This window comes from Trachurus trachurus (genome assembly GCF_905171665.1).
Source record: "Trachurus trachurus genome assembly, chromosome: 8".
Taxonomy (NCBI): Eukaryota; Metazoa; Chordata; class Actinopteri; order Carangiformes; family Carangidae; genus Trachurus; species Trachurus trachurus.
The window spans coordinates 6,313,855-6,334,967 of NC_139905.1; the positions used below are offsets into that span (position 1 = coordinate 6,313,855).

Below are 21,113 nucleotides of genomic sequence, written 5' to 3' on the forward strand. Positions count from 1 at the left end.
CTTGAGAAAGTTGATATATAGCTTTTATTCTTTAATTTGAGAGTAAGACTGAATTCCTCAAATTCTCAGCAGTTAAGACTAAAATGGCACTGTTAGACGCTTGATAAATACGGCCCCTGGGCTCCTCTCAGAGAGCCCTGAACTCAGCCTAAAGATTTCTAGCAAGGAGTCAGAGTGATTTAGGAAGTTGCTGAGGGCAACTCTGAGTAAGGAGGGAACAGAAACTTGAAGCGAAGAGGTGTGGTTGATCTATAGATATGATTCATTCTGTTTTTAAGCTCTGGTTGGTTGTTAAAAAGGGAATTAAAAACAAACAAATGCACTCCTAGTGATGAACTGACAGTGAAATCCAGCCATCACAGAACTTAGACTGTATGGTATAATTATGGTAAATGGTAAATGGTAAATGGCCTGTATTTATATAGCGCTTTACTATACCTGTAACGATACCCAAAGCGCTTTACAGTACATCACATTCACCCATTCACACACACATTCACACACTGACGGCGGAAGCTGCCATGCAAGGCGCTAACCACGACCCATCAGGAGCAAGGTGGGTAAGGTGTCTTGCCCAAGGACACTACGGCAGCAACCGGGACAGAGCGGGATTCGAACCGCCAACCCTCTGATCATTGGACGACCCGCTCTACCACCTGAGCCACTGCCGCCCCATGAAACTAATTTTATATCATGAACAACTTAACACCTTTCAATAAATTTTGAGTCAGTTTTTTAAATGTCTTAGGATTCTTTGTGAATACGAGCCCTGGTTTTTTAACCAGTCAAAGACTTTTACCATCAGTCTCAGTGATTGTTGTTGTTGGATGGCGTTGTATGAGCGATCAAACACTGACACTGATTTCCAACATGGCTGCCAAGCTTTGAAACATAATATATAACAGGCAACCTACCAAATGTCTCATATACATCCTCACCATATAGTTAAACTTTTAATGTCCGTGATGTTTTGTTTTTTACAGAATTACATTTTTAAAAATATGGTAAAAATTACCAGTTCATGTTGATATTATATGTTTTATATCTACCTAGGCAAATGTATTAAAATAACATCAAATATAAATGTTTTTGTGATTAATTTCTGCTTAGTTTTAAACATGTAGCCTAACTATATGGATGTAAATTATATATTCATGTGACCTGCAGTATAGGAGACTTTATTATAATATCACATAGACATATAAATACAATTAGGGTTAGGTTGTGTTTTTTTTTTTTACAAAAATGAATTTAAAAAGTGTAACAAAGTGTTGATGTGCTAACCCATTATGAACAGTCCAGATTAATTTTTTATATATATATATATATATACATTTCTCTTTAGATCTGAACATTTCAAACTTAAACTGGACTCAGACTCTTGGAAACCACTATTTATGATATCAGAACTTAAAACCATGTAGGTCTATCTACATTTAAACAATGTAGACAGTTGTATCTGTGTGTTTATGGATTTATTTCCACTCCCTGTAGGTTTTACATTCAGATTCTTGCAGGTTCCTCCGTCTCAGTTCCTCCACAACAGAAACCTCGCCAGCCTCGGGGGCCGTGCGGGCATCCGGAGGTCCCCGGACCTTATGTTGGGAACCACACAAACACTGACACACATAGTCACACATGCACACACGCACACGCACACACACACACTGTTGACGCTGCTCCATTCATTTCAGTCTCATCTGACGGAGGCAGTCGGAGCTCTAGCGGCCAAACTCTCCACCAACTCTGCATCATCTCCGGCCTCACACTCACTCAGACACTCTGCGCTTCTCCGGCTCCACTTTTCTTTTTACTCCTTTTTTTGCTCTTTTTTTTTTTTTTTTTTTTTTGGAAATTTTGCAGCGTGTGTGAGCGTGCGTGCGTGTGTGTGTGTGTGCATGTGTGCGTATGTTGTAGTCTAGTTGTGAGCATGCAAGGCAACGAGCGTCACCGACACAAGGAATCCAGGGGAACATGGACAAATCGGCCACTTGTACTTTACAAATGCACTTTATATTTATTCATCTTTAGTCTGGAACTGAAGAGGAGCGCGTCTGGTGAGCAACAACCTCCACTCGCTTCATTTCATTCACGTTAAAAGTCGAGGAGGGGGGGGAGAGAAAAAAAACGAGGTGCAGACGGTGAAGTGTCGGTGCAGGGTTGGTTTTGTGTTTTTTTTGTCTTTGGCACCGAGTCGTCGTCAGAAAAGTGATCGGTTGTTGTGAGGTGTTTGTGCAAAACTGCGAAGCCTGATCGTGGTGGACGACTCGGTGCTTTGGTATGCCACGAACCAAAAGTCCGAGCAGTGAGTGGAAACAGATGTGGAGAGAAACTGGGGGAGGAGGGAGAGAGAGGGGGGAGAAGAAGAAGGGGGGCTGCAGGCTTCAGTTTGTCTTATTTGCATTTAGGCTATGCGTAAAGTTGATCCAAAGTTACGCACTTTTTGCACCGTTTTCGTGCAGTGGATGAGTTTTTTTTTTGTGTTTTTTTGTGTCTCTGTTGAGCAGAGCTACTTGTTGTGACGCGTCACTGGGCGACCTGAGGGCAGATGTGACCTTTACATCCTGTTACAGGCAGCAATTAACACGTCCAGTGCAAAGAGCCCGAGCAGACACAACATGAAACACGTCACACTCACAGGTTCTGTCCCACAGCAGCCATCAGCTCAATTAACCCTCTGGTTTATTATCGCCACCATCATGTTTTTTAGTTGGAGAGGTCGGAGGTCACTGACTGCACTCTCCTGGCTGGTTGTGTAGTTTGTTTTCATAGAGCTGCACAACATGTAAAACAAACCCTGTTCTGATTGTTGTGATTTCACTACAAATAGTGAAACACTGATGTGATTTTTGATGGTTTTTAAACTTGTCCAGATAATATTTTGGATTAATTCTTTAGTCCTAATAGAAAACAGTGCATCATAGGTCAGTATCATAGTTTTATTGTCAGCAGCATCATATGGAAAACAATAAACCACCTGTTTTCTCATCTGTTGTTCATTTTCCTTACGCCCATTCACCTCTGTGTTTGTTTATGAACTGTGTGTTTACACTCTCACAGCTTCACACACACTCTGAATCATCCCGAGGAGTTTCTTTATTTCTAAAAAAGAGAATAAAATGACTTGCACCCGTCTGCCATGCAGTCACTTTTCCCAGGTTGTGTTGATTTGTTTTTATGAAATGTTGTCTCTCTGGATTTATACAGATTGTTTTTCATTTTTCATTTTCTTCCTCTAGTCGGAGTTTAAGAGCGAAAAGTGTGGGTTTGATCTGTGTTGTTGTCCTGAACTCTCCGTCGCACTGCGAGATATTTAATCGAGTTGATGTTTGTCTCGTCTGAAGCAGGAAACAGAGGAGCAGAGATAAGACAGTGACAGAGAGTTTGAGTGCGAGGGTTAAAACTTCAAACAACTCCAGCTGCATGTGGAGTGGACAGTTTTAGTTGCTCAGGCTGAGCACACAGCAGCTGGATGATCCGTGGATATACTATACCTGCTCTGTGATCAGTGCTGCTCAGTGAGGGTGGAAAAGTTTCCTGACTTGCACTTTTTTCTTTTTTCTTTTCATGCGCCCTCTGGTTTCTAAATTTGAGATGCACTTTCCCAAAATGTTCCAGTTCCGTTTCTGAGTGTGGCTGCAAAATGCAAATAAGCCCTGTCCTCCTCCTCCTCCTCCTCCTCCTCCTCCTCCTCCTCCTCTTCTCCCTCCTCCTCTCTTTCCTCTCCCGTGCTTCTTGAATGAGGTAAAACTTATCCTCAGCCTGCGTTGCCTCACAGGCCGGACCACCATAAAACACCAAAGAAACAAACACAGCAGGCTGGAATTTCCTGCCTGTTTGTCCATTGCCATTTTATCACACTGACCCGTCCAACTGTTTTTTTTTTTGTTTTTTTTTACACTTCTTATCCTCAGACTTTTGTTGTTGTGTTGTGGGAGAGGAAAAAAACAGAAAAAAAAACACTCTCTCCATTTTGGATCTTTAGATGTTAATGTGGAGTCAAACAAATAACAATCCATTTAGTTTTAATTACCTGGCAGAAGCAGCGAGTCGCACTCATCTGTCATCATCATCATCACTATCATCACACACATCCACCAACACACTCAGGCAAAAACTTGTTATTGATTAGTCGGTCACATTCCTGAGCATTGTCCTCCAACCGGCTCCAGCAGATGACCGTATTGTGGAGGTGGAGGATTCTGGGAATATCGGCCTGTGTTGGCGAGCGTTGTGGCGCCGGGTTGTTCTTGGCCGAGGGTTTTTCAGCCTCTCTCTCTCTCTTTCTTTCTTCCTCTTCTTCTTCTTCTTCTTGTTCTTCTCCAGCAGGAAACAGTCTCCAGCATTTGGAGAAAGGGAAGGGGGGGTGACAGGGCGAAGAGGAGGATGAGATCACAGCAGGAGAGCTGTTGTGGCTTAGCTTTTCACAGGGCTCAATGGCTTAAAGTTAATCTGGAATTCTGCACTCTCTCTGATTGCCCCGCAGTTCTTCTCACATCAAACATCCCGTCGCGTCCCCCTCCAGACTGGAATTAAAACTGCTTTTTAAAAAAAAAAAAAAAATGGCCTTCTTCTCTGTCTGCAGCCTCGGCCTCAGGTCGTCTCGCTGCTGCTTCTGTAGCTTTTTGCCTGGAAGTTCTCATATTGTCACCATATTCATACTGAGCTCACACACACACACACACGTACACTCTTTTTTCTTTTTTTTCTTCCTATACTGGGGTTTGTTCTGGTGTGAAAATCTTCCCACAGGCCGAGTCCTGTGGTGTGTTTCTAGAAGTTTAGTTTCCATTGTGGGAGATTTATTGACGCAAGGGTGTACCAGCATCCCTTTTCTCTGGAAATGAACGAGAAGTGAAACCAAATCATGAGCCAACCTGTGTTTTTTTTTTAATTATTATTATTGGCCGTTGTGACAGAGAGATCCTGAGGTAATCAATTGGCCTAATTTCCCTCTGAGTTCTGCATGATGCATCAGGTTTTGTCGGTGGTTCAACTAGGTTATGGGAGATTGTGACAGTCTTCACTGTTTTCACTAATTGGGGATTATCAGTAATGGAGTATTGATCTGGTGCAGATCACTGATGTTTTTGACTTTTAAACGATTTTCAGATTGTTGCTTGTTTTCGTTAATATCTCGTCCTGTTTTGGATTAATGATCCAGACAAACGGCCTCATCCGAACATCATTCTTAATAAGACACAGTGTTTGTTTTTGTTTTTTTAAGCTTTGCTTTCATGCAAATTCAATATAGATTCATATATTGAATTGATATATCTCATATATGTACATGGGGAACTTTCAGAATGTGGAATTACTTCACCTATTGACATATTTACATCCATGTTAAGCCCATACAATGTGTTTACATGGACATGCATATTATGTAACTATATAGCCATCCAAAAGTCAATTTCAGTCAATATATGCTGATATCATAAACGAAATGGTCACAACATGTCATAGCCAATATACGTAAATCCATTGTTCATTCATGTGCATATATACATTTCACTATGGATGTTTCATATGTTTTAAAACGTATACAGAGGATGGATATATCTGATACATATGACATAGAGACATATGTATATGTCTATGTATAGTTTAAAAGGCTTGTTTTCCCTGATCCGAGTGTTTGATGGTGAGCCCAGTGGAGGCGCAGCAGCTGGGTGTTAGTCACTCAGAGATGGATGGTTTTATAAAAAGAGCAGGCTGGTGATTATATCTGATTACACACAGAGCACTTTCAAACTCACAGCTGAGCGGCTCTGTTTGCCACCGAGTTAACGCTGCTTCTGAGAAACTCGACCACAGCCAGAAAAAAAAAAAGGGGGCGTGTCCGTCCGTCGTCTCCCAGATTACAGGGATCTTTATGAGGGTCCTCATGAGACGCCATTGTCTCTCTGTGTCCATAAAAGCTGCAGCAACACCAGGAGAGTTTAGGAGCCCGAGAGGCCGGGGAAGTAGCTATATACCCACATGGGAGAGTCGTCCTTTTCAACCCAAAAGCCCAGTGATCTTTCCCACCTTCTTCCCCACTTCCTGGCCCCTCACAGGAGCCCGCCGAGGAGGAATGCCGAGGCTCTGCCGTCCCTCCTCTGAATCCGAATCTCAGCTCTGACGGAGCAGATTTCAGTTTATTTTTGGGGGATGTGTTTTTCTAACACAGTTTTAATTTAGAGTCACTCCCACACTCCTGACATGCATTTCTTTGTCTTTTCTTGTTTCTCTCCCACCTTCGCACACACACCAGCACATTCACAGTCCTGGAATTGTTTCTTAAATCTTTCTTCCGAGAAAGAAAAGAAAAACAAGAGTTAAAGCTAAAAAAACACATATTTTTTTAAAGGAGAAATGGTGTCAGGTTTTGTTCCCGAAACTCGGAGTCACTGCGTCTGGCGTCCAGCCGGCCGGCGCTCTGGAGGTGTCAGCTTCAACACATTTAGTGGCTCTTTTACTCTGTTTGTTTTGGAGAGTGTGGATGTTTATGAGAATACTGTAGCACCTTTCAAGCAGATACGGCTCCTCCGAGGATCAAGACCACGTGAAGCCTGTAAAGACATCAGTGTACAGTAGTGAGGAGTCAGACTGAAAACACCTCACCCCTGAGGATCGTTACAGCTTCGTGTAAATGAATCAAATTCAGTGTTAACATGTTCACTTACACGTGTGAGTCAGATTGCCATGATAAGTAGATCCACCAGCAGAAACCCCACAGCTCCGACTGAACGAGGTTAAACCGGGTGAATACTTCAGACCTGGTGAAATACTTTCAGCTGTAATTGCGAACCTTGCGTTAAAAACATGTGCAAGCACTTTTCTCACTTTATTGCATGTCATTTCAATTAGTTCCTGCTGAGACCCCTGTCATATAATGTGTATGCAGGGTTTCAGGATTATTGTTGGATGATTAGAGGATTAATAGCACTGACGTGTGTCACACAGTCGTTGTTATAACCCGGCACCGCAGCTATTATTGGAGGTATTGATCCAGTCCCTGACCTCATCTCTTGCCTCAGCAGCTGCCAACATGATCGACTGATGCCATTGTTTTCCTCTCTCTTTCTCTCTCCGCACAGCGCCGCTGGACTCTGACGACTTTGCTTTCTTCCACGAGGGCACCCGGGGGTGCCTGGGGGTGCGGGACCACTCCCTCATCCTGTCGCCCTCCTGTGGGGAAGCCAACCAGCGCTGGAAGTGGGTGACCCGCGGGCGCCTCTTCAACTTGGGCTCCTCGCTCTGCCTGGGCGTCACCACGGGCAACGTCTCCTCCAGGTCGGACAGGTCTCCTCTGGCGGTGTACACCTGCGACCACGAGCCGCCCAGAGTGCGTTGGACCTGGAGCTGCGGCCAGGTGCTGGAAAACCTCAACAACTACCTTCCCTCGCCCTCGGTCTGGAACTCCTCCGCGACCCCTCCCCCTTCCAAGCTCAAATGGAGCGTGCACGGCGGCGTGCAGGACCTGTGTGCCAAGACATATCGTGGTGAGTGCAGTCACAGCAGCTGCAGCCTGCACGAGAAGGCCTTTTCAGATAGTCATTCTCATTGAGGTAGAGGTCAGAGTTTAAAGGTCCCATATTATGAAAAACAGGTTTTTTCTGGTCTCTACATACATAAACTGATCCTCCCTGAGCCTACCAACTCCTAGAATGAAGAAAGCAAACGGGTCCTGCATCAACTCTGCAGCCCACCGACTGGTAAAACGGTGCTAAAACAGGCTGTTCAGACTCAGCTCCTGTGATGATGTCACAACGGGAGCGAGGCCGGCCCCTCAGTGCGATAAAACGCCTACCACGTCTATTTCTATGGCTGCTGTGCACAGCAAGAAACTCCTGAGCTAAATTGATGAAATACCGACCAATTTTAAGTCATAAAGTGGTAATAATCTTTGCCGTGTACAGTAACCATGTTACTTAAAGGTGCAGGCACAGAAACAGCTTGTTCTCAGTAGAGCTCATTTCAGCGACTTTTAGACAGCTGACATTCAGGACCACGGATCAGTTTGGGGCAATACATTTCGAATACAGTTTAGTTGGACGTCTGACAGCTGAGTGAAATTGAGTAAAAAGAGTATAATATGGGACCTTTAAAACAAGTTAATCCAGGTTCAAAATGAAGCCAAGTTTTGTTGCATCCTTTCAACTAAGTTTAGTAAAGACAATCTTGGGCAACAGGAGTTGGAGCATAGGTGGTACTGCTGTGTGTCTGTCACTGCATTTATTTTGTGACCTAGAATCTTCTTCATCACAACTCCAGTGGGTTGAGTCTGTCTTCCAGTTTTCTCTGAGGAGCTAGATTTTGGTCGATCCATCTAAAAAAATGCAGCAGTTAAACCTCAACTTGTGGTTTAAAGCTAAGCAGAGATCACAGTTCAACTGGAGTCTAAAGTATTGATGCAACAGAATTAAACAAATGAATCCAAGATCCAGCCTCAACGTCACTTTCCTGGCCGATCAAGTCTGTAAACAGGAAAGTGTTTCATTGATCTATCTAGAGACATAAATAACACAACCATTTAGAAATAAGCAATGAATAGAATGATAAAGTCAAACTCTGATGAGATCATCAGAGACGTTGGTCTGATTCATCTCCAGATGTGCTGACCCACTTGCTGCTTCACTGTATGTTGCAGACAGAGCCACTGTTGTGAATGCCACAGCTGTATCTGATCAAATGAGGGAATCTTTTAGGACAAGTGGCCGTGTGCCAGCCGGAGAGCCAAGGAAAACATAGCCGGTGTTTGTAAACTGCAGTAAACACACAGAATCGTCTTGGCCCTCAAGTATATTTGTATTTATATATAGTTTTCAGTCCAGATTAAACCCGACCATGGTGGTTTGCAGCTAAGCCTCATTTCCGGTATCAGATGTTCTGATGGCTGCCGGTTGACAGACTGCACTGTGCTGCTCTGTCTGTAGTTAACAGGCTCTGCTCGATTGCAATTAAAACCAGATCTGACGTGAACGTAAGACCAGAAAATCTCTTCTTCACTTTCTTCCTCCTCCTAAGTCTTTTCCCTTTTCTAGTGGCAAGGGAATTGAGTGCATTGACATGTTTTAACTTTCAAGTGTCGATCTTCACAAAGTTTCTTTGTGAAGTCGACTCGCGGCTGAGAGAGAAGAATACCTCTGACATTAGTCAGCCAGAGAAGCAGCTCCAGACAGCGGTGGAGCGGAGAAGAGGGAAGTCAGGGAGGGAGCTTCAGAAATCTTTTCCTCCCTCGTTTAACATGTCTGCCCTACTTTCCATTGGCCCAATGTGTTTTGGTAACACCACAGATCCAGCCTCTCCCTCTCCCTCTCTCTCTGTTGCCCTTTTCCTCACACCACACTACACTGGTGGAAAGTCGAGGCTCCTGTAGAGCGATAACCTCAGGGTATTTTGTCAAACTGCAGAAATCTGATACAGATAATTAGTTAAAAACCTGTGTGAGATCTTTGAAAAATCCTGATCTTCTCTTTTTTTCTAAGTCTGTAGCTGCTCTTTCTGTTTTCACATAAAGTTCATAACAAAAGACCCATGGTGTTCCTTCCAATAGGCCTGTTTTTATTTGTTTACTCTTCCCTCTGCTGACCACGGGTTGACTTTGCTGTTTTGACTGGAACTTCATCCTCTATTTCCACCCTCTGTTTGATTATCCAAGTCTCTGAGAAAACAGATAAGGTATTTGAGTTCAGCACAGTGTGCAGCCACGACTTTAGACAACACACGCGAGGAGCATCTCTGCTGCTGCATGCAGGGATTTACCTCCCCCCCACCCCCACCCCCTCATCCTCTCTCTACTCTCTGGCAGAGATCTATACCATCCAGGGCAACTCTCACGGCCGCCCCTGCTACCTGCCCTTCCTGTACGACGGCCAGTGGTTCCACAGCTGCACCAGCATCGGCCGTGAGGACGGTCACCTCTGGTGCGCCACCACCTACGACTACGGCAAGGACGAACGATGGGGGTTCTGCCCAGTCAAGAGTGAGTCATCGCTCTGCAAGTTCAGCATTAAGTTGTTTCACTGGAAACTTTGTCAGGAACTCGATGAGCTCCCCCACAGTTTCCTCCTCTGATCTAACTGGCTCCTTGTCTTTCTCTTCTTTTCTTTTTTTTTCACTCCTCGCTGGCAGGCAGCGGCTGTGAGACTTTCTGGGATACTGACCCGCTGACAGACAGCTGTTACCAGTTCAACTTCCAGGCTACGCTGTCATGGAGCGAGGCTCGGATCAGTTGCCAGCAGCAGGGGGCAGACCTGCTGAGCATCACCAAGCTGCACGAGCAGACCTACATCAACGGTAAAGTCAGCTAACTCCGATGTGTCGACAGGTTCTGGAGCTACTCGTCTGAAGTAGACTGTGATAAACATGTTGTGTTTCGGTCAGAACCTTCTTCAAGAAATCATTTGCTCTAGTGGTTATTTCCAGTTTACTGGTCCTCGACATTATCACTGCAAATAGACACACCACCAAATAATACCCTGAGAAATTAAAAAGGAAATACAAATCAATCAATGCTCAGTAAATAGTTTAACTATTGATTTACAGGAAATATTTTGGCCATATGTAAATTGTAAATAAAAATGAATGTAGCCTCAGTGACGCCACCCACAGCTTTCTGTAGAGCATTTTTAAAGCTCAGAGTGAGCTGCTGAGCCGTCACCATCTTGGCAGCACCTGACTCCACCTCCTAACCCCTAGATAATCCAAAAATGGGAAAAGAGAAGGGGCCTGTGGAGCTGAAACTTCGGCGAGATGCAGTACAGTTGAGGAAGGAAATATTTATTCCCTGGGTGGGTTTCTTAAACTCCCCAACCCCATAGGGTCAAGGTTTGGTCAGAGTCCATTCAATTTACTGGTTGAAACTGCAGTAAAACCAGAGTTTCTCCTATTATTATTAATTATAATACTGTATTGACATCTTATGAGACTGATTTGAGCTTTTTCTGGGATGTTAAGCAAACGGTTAAAAATGAGCAGCTAAATAATGCACTCCCACTACCACTGACTCTAGTGTTGTATATTGTAGTTTTGTTCTAAACAATCGTGATCACTCCAACTTAAGAGACAGGAAGTGTCAACCATTGGCTCTTCTTGTAATGTGTTAACCTTTACATAAGATATCTTTGCTTTGGCACATTTAAATTTGTAGCAACACCCTCAATATCTTCAGAACTTTAAACCTTAATAAAATCAAAATGAGTGCATTATTATTAATAATTCATCCCCTGCAGAGTCGTCACGCAGGGGGAAATAAGCTGTGGAGACCAAAACAGTTTCTCTACCAGGCTGTAAACATGTTTATTTTAGCTGTAAAGTTGGACCTTTTAACATGGCAGTCTATGGAGACATGACTTACTGTTAGAGACTCACTCTAGTGGCCAGGAGAGGAACTGCAGCTTCTGTCACTTCAGTGATCGACTTTTTTTTTCAGGTTGCTGCTTGATTTCCACTTTTGTCTCGTAGATTCAATTTGAGCCTTTGTCTCAGATTTAACAACAAGAATCAATAGCGGTGAAATGTGCCGTGCAGCGTGATGCCTCACCGGCAAACACAGACTGTTTGATTTGCTCCTTCACTCTCCCAACAGGAGTAATTGATTTTTCGAGGGTGTTGTGACCCTGCTGCTGATATCAAGCCACGCTGAGGCAATTCATACACAACTGTTCTGTCATTTACCCAGCGCTGTGTTGACAGTTAAAATCATGGCTGACTGGAGAGGTCGTGAGGCCTGAGTGGAGGCGGAATATCGAGTGTTTCCTTTTCTACCGTCACAGAAGTGCAAAGAGAAAGCAGACTGAGTTTGCTCGTGTCATATTTTACAGCAGCTGAGCAAGTTGTTGTGCTTTGTGCTGTTGTAGGTTTGCTGACTGGCTACAGTGCCTCTTTGTGGATCGGCCTCAACGACCTGGACATCAACGGCGGCTGGCAGTGGGCCGACTCCTCACCTCTTAAATATCTCAACTGGGAGCAAGGTTAGTGTGTAAAACCAAGTCAACCCTTTCTGCCCTTTTCTAAGCTTGAAGCATGATCTTTTTTATATCCCAGAGACGCCTGAATGAGCATGCTCTTTTCATTTTTAGCAGCACTGTGCTCTGAGTTCAAGCACTCACTTGGCGGCCTTCCAGCGCAGCCACACTCTGTTGGTCACTGCAGTATTTGGGGGTTAAGTGCCTTGAACGAGTGCGTCTCTTGACAACAGTGACATTCTGTAGAGGTTTACATTTCTCCCTGTCGTCCTCAGACCAGCCAAACCACGCTGAGGAGGAGAACTGTGCTGTGATCCGCACTGAGTCATCAGGTCGTTGGCAGAACCGTGATTGTTCTGTTGCGCTGCCGTACGTCTGTAAGAAAAGGCCCAACGCCACCCTGGACCCCTTCACTACAGGTCAGTGTGGACGCATCGAGTCTGTTCAGGTGAAGCAGAGCGGTGTCAAAGGGCCACGCTGCAGGATTCAACAGGTTTTTATCTCTCTGCTCCTGCAGATTCGTGGGCAGATGATGAGAAGTATGAGTGTGATGTGGGCTGGCAGGCCTTCCAGGCCGGATGCTACAAGCTCACCTCAGAGAAGACAGACTGGGATACAGCGCAGAAAACCTGCCAGAAGATGGAAGCCAACCTGATCAGCATCCACACTCTGCCTGAGCTGGAGTTCATCCTGCGCAACTTGAAGAAAGGTGATTTGTTAATTCCTCTTTCTTTATGCTCCTGTAACTCTTCTTCCGAGTTGCTCTGTTGCCAAAAATGAAACAGAACCCTCACAAATCACATTCACCCTTCACTTTGTCTTTATTTAATCTCTTTCTGACACGTCAAACTCGGCCCTGTGTTAACCTGCTCTCTTTGCCTGTGCTGCGGGGTTCCCACTCGTCGTCAAATCAAAGGAATAAAATGTGCATTTTCACAGATTTACCCTTGACAGAGTCTTTAATGTTTTTATGTAAAAATGTAGAAGAATAAAAAAAAACATCACGCTCAACCAAGAACAAAAAGAAAGAACAAGAGTGCGTGTAACTGTTTTTGAAGTGCAGCAGGTTCGTAAAGAGTTCATACACTCAAACCTATCACAGCACTCTTTATCTATTTTTCTAGTTTTCTGTTTCTGTTTGAATCTCAGTTGAACAAACACGTCCATGTGTCAGATGTGAAACCTTTAAGAAAAATAATTAAAATACAAACTGGGAGATTTGGATGTTTTTCAAAAATATAGCTAAACATTCACTAAGTGATGGCTTCCAGCTGTTTTCCTACATCACACTATTTAGTCATATCCTCACATCAAACCTTAACAGTAGTGAGAACCAGATCTTTTTCCTCTCTTTCTTTCCTGAGCTGAAAAACAGCTCGTGAAGTGAAGTGAGGAATCAGATTTTTAGGTCATGGATCCAGCTCCGGCTTAATTATCCAACCTCATGGAAAATGTGAGAATTTCACATTAAGGTCATAGTTGGATCCCACTTCTCTTTTCCTCCACCGTCGTCCCACTAACCCGAATGTATCTGTGTCTGCTCTCAGACATCGATCAGCTGTGGATCGGCCTCCACGACACCGACATGCAGATGGACTTCCAGTGGACCGACCACACGCCCGTCATCTTCACCTACTGGCACCCGTTTGAACCCAACAACTTCCGCAACACCCAAGAAGACTGCGTCTCCATCTGGGGAGCTGTGAGTTGACCCCTTCACGCAGCCTTTGCACTGACCCCTGAGGCCCCGGGGATTCCTTCGCCTCACAGTGAAGGACTCTGACTGTCGGGCCAGTCTTCTACGTTTGTATATATCTAACAGCTGTCCTCTCTCTGTCTGTTTGTGCCTCTGCTTTTCATGTGCAGGAGGGCCGCTGGGATGACAGCCCCTGCAACATGACCCTGCCCTCCATCTGCAAGAAACCAGGAACAAAGAGTGACGGGAAGCCGCAGCACCAAGACTGCAAACAAGTACTACTCTTTTTCTCTCTTTGCATTCGGCACTTCATTTTTCCCCATGACCTTTTTGCGCTATAAAGAGTCTATTCAGATCTCCTGCAGCATTTCAGAGCTCTTATTCCAGCTGCTGACAGTCTGCAGTGTTACACCGAGCATAATTATTATTCTAAATATTTCAGCCATTCCTTCATCTCTGCCCCCTTTTTCCCAGAGCTCCCCTTCATCGCTCAACCCTCCACCGGTCTACCAGTCCGCCCCCAGTCTGTAACTGTAATATAAATCACTCCCTGAAGACTTGGAGGCTGAACAGGCTACGCCAACCAACGCACACACTGACACATACTTCTTTGGTTTAACAGATTTTTCCAGTTAAACGCAAAAGACATCATATTTTTCAAAGGGAGCCAATGTTTGTCTCTTCATTCAACAAGTGTAAATAGTCCATACAACATTGATATTCCCACTCTTTGTACCTACGTGGTGAATTGAGCCACATCTGGAAGATCCATCAACAGCTCAGTGATTTCACGCTTCATAATTCTCTCCATATGAGACTCAACATACCTGACTCGTCCCTACCTGAGCAACAGCCCATAATACTCGCTGTTCAAGTGCTGAGATTAGTGCCTGAGTGATGTGTGACCAGAGGTGGACACGGTTCACAGCTCCACCTCAAGTCCTCCCGGTCAAACATGAGACCAGTACAAGTGAAAGTTTGTCAAAGTTAAAGCACTGAGGTCTTGATTTTAAAGATATTTAAGTATCAGAAGTATCAACACATTGCTGTATTGTTCTGCATTTACAGAACTTAATGGCTCTAATGGAATAAAAAGCTTGTAGAGGATGGGAATGGACAGAAGTCATTTGACCAATCACAGCATGAAAACATTAACTACTACAAGCTGTGTGTCTGTGATTAAATAAATGATTCATATCTCAACATCATGAATGTTTTAGTCAGTGATAATGTTTGGTCGTGTTAAACACGGCCAACATCAAATCTAAATGAACCGTTGTTTGTTTCTGAAGCTTCAAACACAGACCTCAGATCAGATCTTGGTCTCTGGTGAGGCATCATCTGTCTCATCTTTATCTCTTCTAACGAAGCATCGTTGGGACACTGACAGGTTCAGACAAGACTGACAGGAAAGGAGAAGGCTCTGAATGTTTTTTTCTCCTGTGTTCACCAAAAAATAGATGAAAATTGAGAAGAATCCTTCATAGAAACATAATGGAGTCAAAAGTACATTATTTTTCTTTAAACAGAGTAAAAGTCAGAAGCTTCTAAAAAGATAATACTCAAATAAAAGTACTTTATCACTGTCCACCCCTGAGTGTGATACTGGAGCTTATCAGAGAAACCATAGAGTGTGTCCTTCTGTCTCTGTGCCCTTCAGCAGTGTCGTGTTTTTGCGTGAGTTGATTTACGGTGCAGATGATCTGCTGCCGAGCGTCGTGCTGCTCCTCAGCTGTTACGTCTCAGTGTGGACGGACCATTTGTTTGGCGTAATGAATCTTTACCCCCTCTCTATGGGAGGGAGGCATTATGGGTGGTAATGTGACAGGGGTCATTTGGCGTGGCACCCGCTGCAGGGCCCCGTGTGGCAGCGCCGCTTTGTTTTCCAACAGATGATCTCATTCTCACGCAACATGTGAAACAACAGCAACAGAAAGCTGCGGCGAACGCTGCACCACACGATCCCCCTGAACCATTTACCACATCCAGAGCTGAGCTCATCTCTCAAACAACTCCGCGGATCGCTCATTACTGTAACGCTGCCATTTTACCCGGTTGCTAACTCTAACTCGCACCGCTCCTTCTCTCTCCTTTCTGTTTCCAAAGACGGTGATCATCAGTGGCTTCATGTGTGATTAAACAGCGAGATGAGAACGCACTGATTGCTAATGTCAGACGCAGCCTCGGGTGGAAGCAGCTGCTGAGGCCCCTCAGCCACGGGGGAGAGGGGGGTGCCTGGAATAATTGAAAATGTGAACTCTCTGGGATCCTGTCTTCATTTTTGTGAATATTTAACTGTTTGAAGATACAGTTCCTGAATAATGGGCCAGCTGTCCAGATGTTGTTGGATGGGAAATGTCAAATTTTGGCACTTTCTAGAAGAAAGAGAGGAAGAGTGCCCTCTGTCTTCAGGGCCTTCAGGTGTCTGTTGGATCTCCACCAAATGAACAAGCAAATCGAGAGCATGTGGTTGAGTCATGCATGATTTATAAAGGCTAGACAAGCATCAGTCGTATCGGTGATATCAAGCGTAATATCACCACACACACAAGGTTACGGGAATGAGCTGTCAGTCGTTAGACGGCTGATGTTTTGACTGTACGACAGAGAATAGAGAAATGAGTTTCAACAGATCGAGTATCTGCAGTGGGTTTGATGGCTGAGCTTTGTGATGTCGGCGTGATTGCACAAAAAGCCGGAGGTTGAGCTTATGCACACAAAGCTGTCACTGCTTGTGCAATATCTCCCCCCTCGTGACCCTCTGTGAGTTGGCCGCTCTCTACGTCTGTACACGTCCACAGCTGCACTACTTGAGCTGGCAGGAGGGAGCGAGGCCAAGGAAAGTTATTTCTGCAAGCGCAGACTTGTTCTGTCTTATTCTGCCTCCGGGATAAAGTCGGATTTACTTTTGTTATGAGTGATAAAATAAATTGTTTTCGGAGATACCTTCTTCACAGAGGTATCTCCTTGGTGGTATCTGTTGCTTCTACTTCACAGATGTGAAATTTAGTGGGAGGTTTTCAGGGCAGAAGAGTAAAGTGTTTGCAGTGGAACAAATATTTCTCTTCTCTGTGTTATTTGATGCTGTGTTTTCCTTGAACTGTTCCAGTTTGTTGCTGGCCTGGGTAAGTGGTGTTTCTGAAACATGATCGGTGTAAATGCCCTGAACTCAGTGGGCTGTGAGTCTGACTCGCTTGAAATTTAGCACAATCCATATACAAAACATTATCTGAAAATCACAGTGATGGGAGAAGTTTCCAAACTTCCTCTTCCCTTCTTGTCAGGGCTGGAAATGGCACAGTCCAGCTTGTTACTGGGTGGGAGAAGATCTTCTTTCCTTTGATGAGGCCAGGACTTCCTGTGGCGACCAAGGAGCCACCCTCGTTACCATCACCAACAGGTAATACACAGCAACACGCACATACTGTACTTTAACATATCAGTCTGTTTGGTCACTGGCGATCCCTAAACGCCTTCTTTACACCCTCAAAGGTTTGAGCAGGCTTACATCAACAGCCTTTTGTTCGGTCGCTCCGGAGATTCCTTTTGGATTGGCCTCACCAACCAGACCAGCCCCTCTTACCGCTGGCTCAGTGGGGATGAGGTGTCCTACACCAACTGGAACCGAGACCAGCCAGGTTGGTCCCAACACATCATGCTGAAATGAGTTTGTTAATGATTCACTCCAGTGGAAAATTAAGTTTTAGGGAGAGATCAGTTTTAACACCATTTTTAGCTCATGCGTCCTTAAAATCTCTCGATTATTTCCATTCTGCTCTATTCATTGGTAGCACTATCTTCTCTCCACACTGCTGATCCGCTTCTTTATCCTTGTTGTTATGATTCCCTGAGGGGATTATGAAAGTTTCATGTAATCTATAGCTGGAGATTTTCAATTGCCCAAATCATGAGTTGCATTCTGAACCAGAGCCAGTGGTGGAATTAATCTGCAGAGAAGAAGCTGGATTGTTCCCAGGTGTTTCTTCTTTTGCCAGGATTCAGATCCAGAGCCTCATCCTGTGTTTCCTGATTTGGCATCTGTGGCATCAGCTTTGACTGGTTGACAGTTTGCCCATCTGAGAAGACAGCGGGCGTATGCCCTGATGTTAACTTAATGAACCGAATCTAGATGGGCGTGTTGAGGAAATTGTAACTGAAATCGTGGTAGTTTTGTCTTCCAACAAACTGTCATGGCAGCAGCTCAGGAGGGAGGCAGACACACAGGGGATTCTCCTTTTGAAAACTTCATCCCATTGTGGTTTTTGGATTCAGATTAGCTATAATTTATAAACCAGACCTTCAAACATATTCCTCTAGTCTTAGAGTCACTGATAGATCCAAAGATATGGACTGAATGACCTCTGCACAGATTACAGTCCTACGATGGGTTGACTGGTTAAAACTATCAATTTCCACCTTTGTCTAAAGATTTTATTCACATGACAAGATTTGTTGTAATGACACGTCATCCCTGTTCCACCTGCTAATCCACCTGGGGTTGTTGCACCTTAGGAGCTGTAGTAGAAAGACTCAGTGTTGCCTTCAGCCCTCTGGGGGGAAGAGCAGAGAAACTACAGAAGAAGCTGAAGTTTCTACCTGCAGCTTTTTTTCTTATAAATCTCATCCTGTCATTTTTGAAAATATTGATATGATGACATCCATCACTTAAAAAAAGACGCTGATGCACATACAGTTGATGAAGCTATGATCCATAATGAGGAAACAATTCTCTTCCTCCGTATCATCATCCTCTTATTTCCTCACGTGTTCCTCCGTGCAGCCTCTCTTTCTCTCTCTTTCTGCTCACCTACATTTCACCCTGTGTCTATTTCAGTCAACGTCGACCGCGGCTGTGTTTCCATGGCAACGGGCATCGCAACAGGTCTGTGGGAGGTGAAGGAGTGTGCGTCATCCAAGGCGAAATTCATCTGCCGACAGAACCAGGACACGTCTCTGAGCCCCGAGCCCCCCGTCCCTCAGCCCACCCCGAGTCTCAGCGGCTCCTGTCCCAGCGGCTGGAAGAGCAACAGCAACCTGCGCTATTGCTACAAGGTTCGTCCCACAGACGTGTCACACCATCATCCCACTGCTGGAGGAGCTTCTTCTAACTTCAGACACACTTTACTTTACTCTTTTCATGACTCCACACACAGTCCTGTTTCCAGGCTGGTTGTGATGCATCTTCCAGAAAATCAGTCTCTGTTTCTTTGTTTAATTCAACTGAAACAGTTGGAGAATTTTATGACCAAGACTTTACTGTAGTTCTCAAGAGCTTTTTGTTTGTTTTGTCTGGTTGGTCCATCTGTACGTCCGTCCCGTTCTCATGGACACAATATTTCAGTAACGTCTTCATATTTTAAATAAACCTTCGTTAGGATTCAAGTATCCCTCAAAAAACACAGGTTTAGCCCTGATCTCAGTAAGTCCTTGAAGGAACTTCCTAAACACTAGGATTCAGGGACAAACTGATGAAATGTGTTGTTGCTCAAGGGTCAAAGGTCACAATGACCTCACAAAACCATTTCTCAACACTTCACACAACAATTCATGACATTTAAAGGGATAGTAGCATTTTTTTAAAGTGGGGTTGTATGATCTACAAATAGCCCCTAAGTGCTTTAATTGCAGTAGAAGACTCTCTGCACTCCTCCCGTTAGCAACGCCAGCCCATAATAGCCCTGCCCAGAGATTTACAACATACAGTGTTGTGAACAGACCCAAAGAAACTGCCTATTTTCGTGGCCTAAAAGAGGTTTTACCTGAAAAAAAATACACAGTTCCATTGTTTGCTATAATATAATTTTTTCAATCCCTTCAAAGTTCAGGAAAAACACAGTTTTTATTTGGACCTAACCAACTCACGTATCCCTCCGGCCCAGGGTTAGTGCCCGCCGATCAGCAGTTGCTGGGCCGTAAAGTATACCCCCGCAGCCCCCGCGAGGCGGGGGGGCCCCGCATGCCGTGGGGGCCCCGCCCCCGCCCGTTAAGCCGGGTTTCCACCGAATCAATGGTCCTTTTTTTTTTTTTTTTTACACCGCAACATATGGTTCACGTCATGATAACTTATGTATTTTGGCCATTCAAGCTTCCACAGTCCATAGTTCTCTTCTTTGTTTGATATTCCAAGACAGTTTTGGTAAAGTAACCATGGACAGCTCCTAGGCAGGATTGTTCTGCTGTTTTGTCGCCGCCGTCAACCCCCCCCTCCGTCATCGCGGGGGCCCCGCACGGTTACGTTATGGCGCTGAGCAGTTGGTTAGGTCCAAATAAAAACAGTGTTTTTCCTGCACTTTGAAGGGCTGGAAAAAATAGCAAACAACGGAACTGTTTTTTTTTTTTACGTAAAACTTCTACTGCAATTAAAGTACTTAGGGGCTATTTGTAGATCATACAACCCTACTTTAAAAAAATGCTACTATCCCTTTAATACAAATGGTAAATATTTTAAAACGTTAAGTAGATGTAAAGTGAAACTAGTCTGAGTGGCGGATGATACAACTGCAGTGACCATAGTTCTGTCAACACAATCTGTAATCTTAATTCTCCAGCTGCTTGTTTTTTCACCCTTTGTAATTAGACTGTTATTACATATGAGTGCTACCTGTGCACAGGTGTTTCATTCCTCCCACCTGGAGCAGAGGCTGAGCTGGCTGCAGGCTCACCTGTACTGCCAGAGACATGGAGCCAACCTGCTGAGCGTCAGCGGCCCAGAGGAGGAGCACTATGTCCTGCAGGTCCTCCACGAGGCCTTTGGGTAGGTGGCCACCTCTGACCAGGTGATGCATGATGATGATGATGATGATGATGATGATGATGATGATGATGATGATGATGATGATGATGATGATGATGATGATGATGATGATGATGATGTATTCCACAGGGAATCTGAGGACCATGAGCAGCATTGGTTTTGGATTGGACTGAACCGTAGGAACCCAATGGACAACGGCAGTTGGAAGTGGAGCGATGGACTGGCTGTGAGTACAGACAATGACGCCTAATGATTCATTAATTGTGAGTTAAAAATATTTTGAAACAGAATCTCTTAATCTGTATTTCTGGTCTCAGTTCACGTACCAGAACTTTGGCCGCTACTATTACAACATCCGTCAGTGTGCTGCAGCGGACCTGGGCACTATGACCTGGCTGGCCATGCACTGTGACTCTGAGCTGGACTGGATCTGCAAGATTCCCAGAGGTACAACCACATTGGACCTTTCCTTTGTTCTTGTTATTGTACAGTTCTGCAGGTTTCAGTCCTAGAGACATCAGACCTGGGGTTGTTTGTTGCTGCTTGTTGGTTGTATGTCATTCATACACCCTTCGTTGTTCCTGTGTTTTCAGGAAACGCTGAGAAGGATCCAGAAGTCTCTGAAGGTCAGTCTTATTATTTTCTCATCTTTTAGCTTCACTTCTCAACATGTTGAATAATCTCTCTAGTGTTTATTTGCACCTTCCTT

At 44.5% G+C, this 21,113-nt stretch overlaps 1 protein-coding gene across 1 annotated transcript in view; it reads left to right on the forward strand.

Moving 5' to 3' along the window:
* The first annotated feature begins 1,834 nt into the window (after positions 1–1,834).
* The window catches only part of mrc2 (mannose receptor, C-type 2), a 29,076-nt gene continuing 9,797 nt past the window's right edge, over positions 1,835–21,113 (forward strand). Inside the window, exons 1-16 of the mRNA XM_083977862.1 lie at positions 1,835–2,057; positions 7,083–7,487; positions 9,797–9,970; positions 10,120–10,284; positions 11,847–11,960; positions 12,230–12,373; positions 12,472–12,663; positions 13,502–13,656; positions 13,821–13,925; positions 16,935–17,050; positions 17,143–17,288; positions 18,485–18,702; positions 20,262–20,404; positions 20,534–20,630; positions 20,722–20,851; positions 20,998–21,030. Coding sequence (XP_083833988.1) covers positions 1,931–2,057; positions 7,083–7,487; positions 9,797–9,970; positions 10,120–10,284; positions 11,847–11,960; positions 12,230–12,373; positions 12,472–12,663; positions 13,502–13,656; positions 13,821–13,925; positions 16,935–17,050; positions 17,143–17,288; positions 18,485–18,702; positions 20,262–20,404; positions 20,534–20,630; positions 20,722–20,851; positions 20,998–21,030 — 2,464 coding nt within the window. The 5' untranslated portion in view covers positions 1,835–1,930. The remainder of the gene's footprint in view (positions 2,058–7,082; positions 7,488–9,796; positions 9,971–10,119; positions 10,285–11,846; positions 11,961–12,229; positions 12,374–12,471; positions 12,664–13,501; positions 13,657–13,820; positions 13,926–16,934; positions 17,051–17,142; positions 17,289–18,484; positions 18,703–20,261; positions 20,405–20,533; positions 20,631–20,721; positions 20,852–20,997; positions 21,031–21,113) is intronic.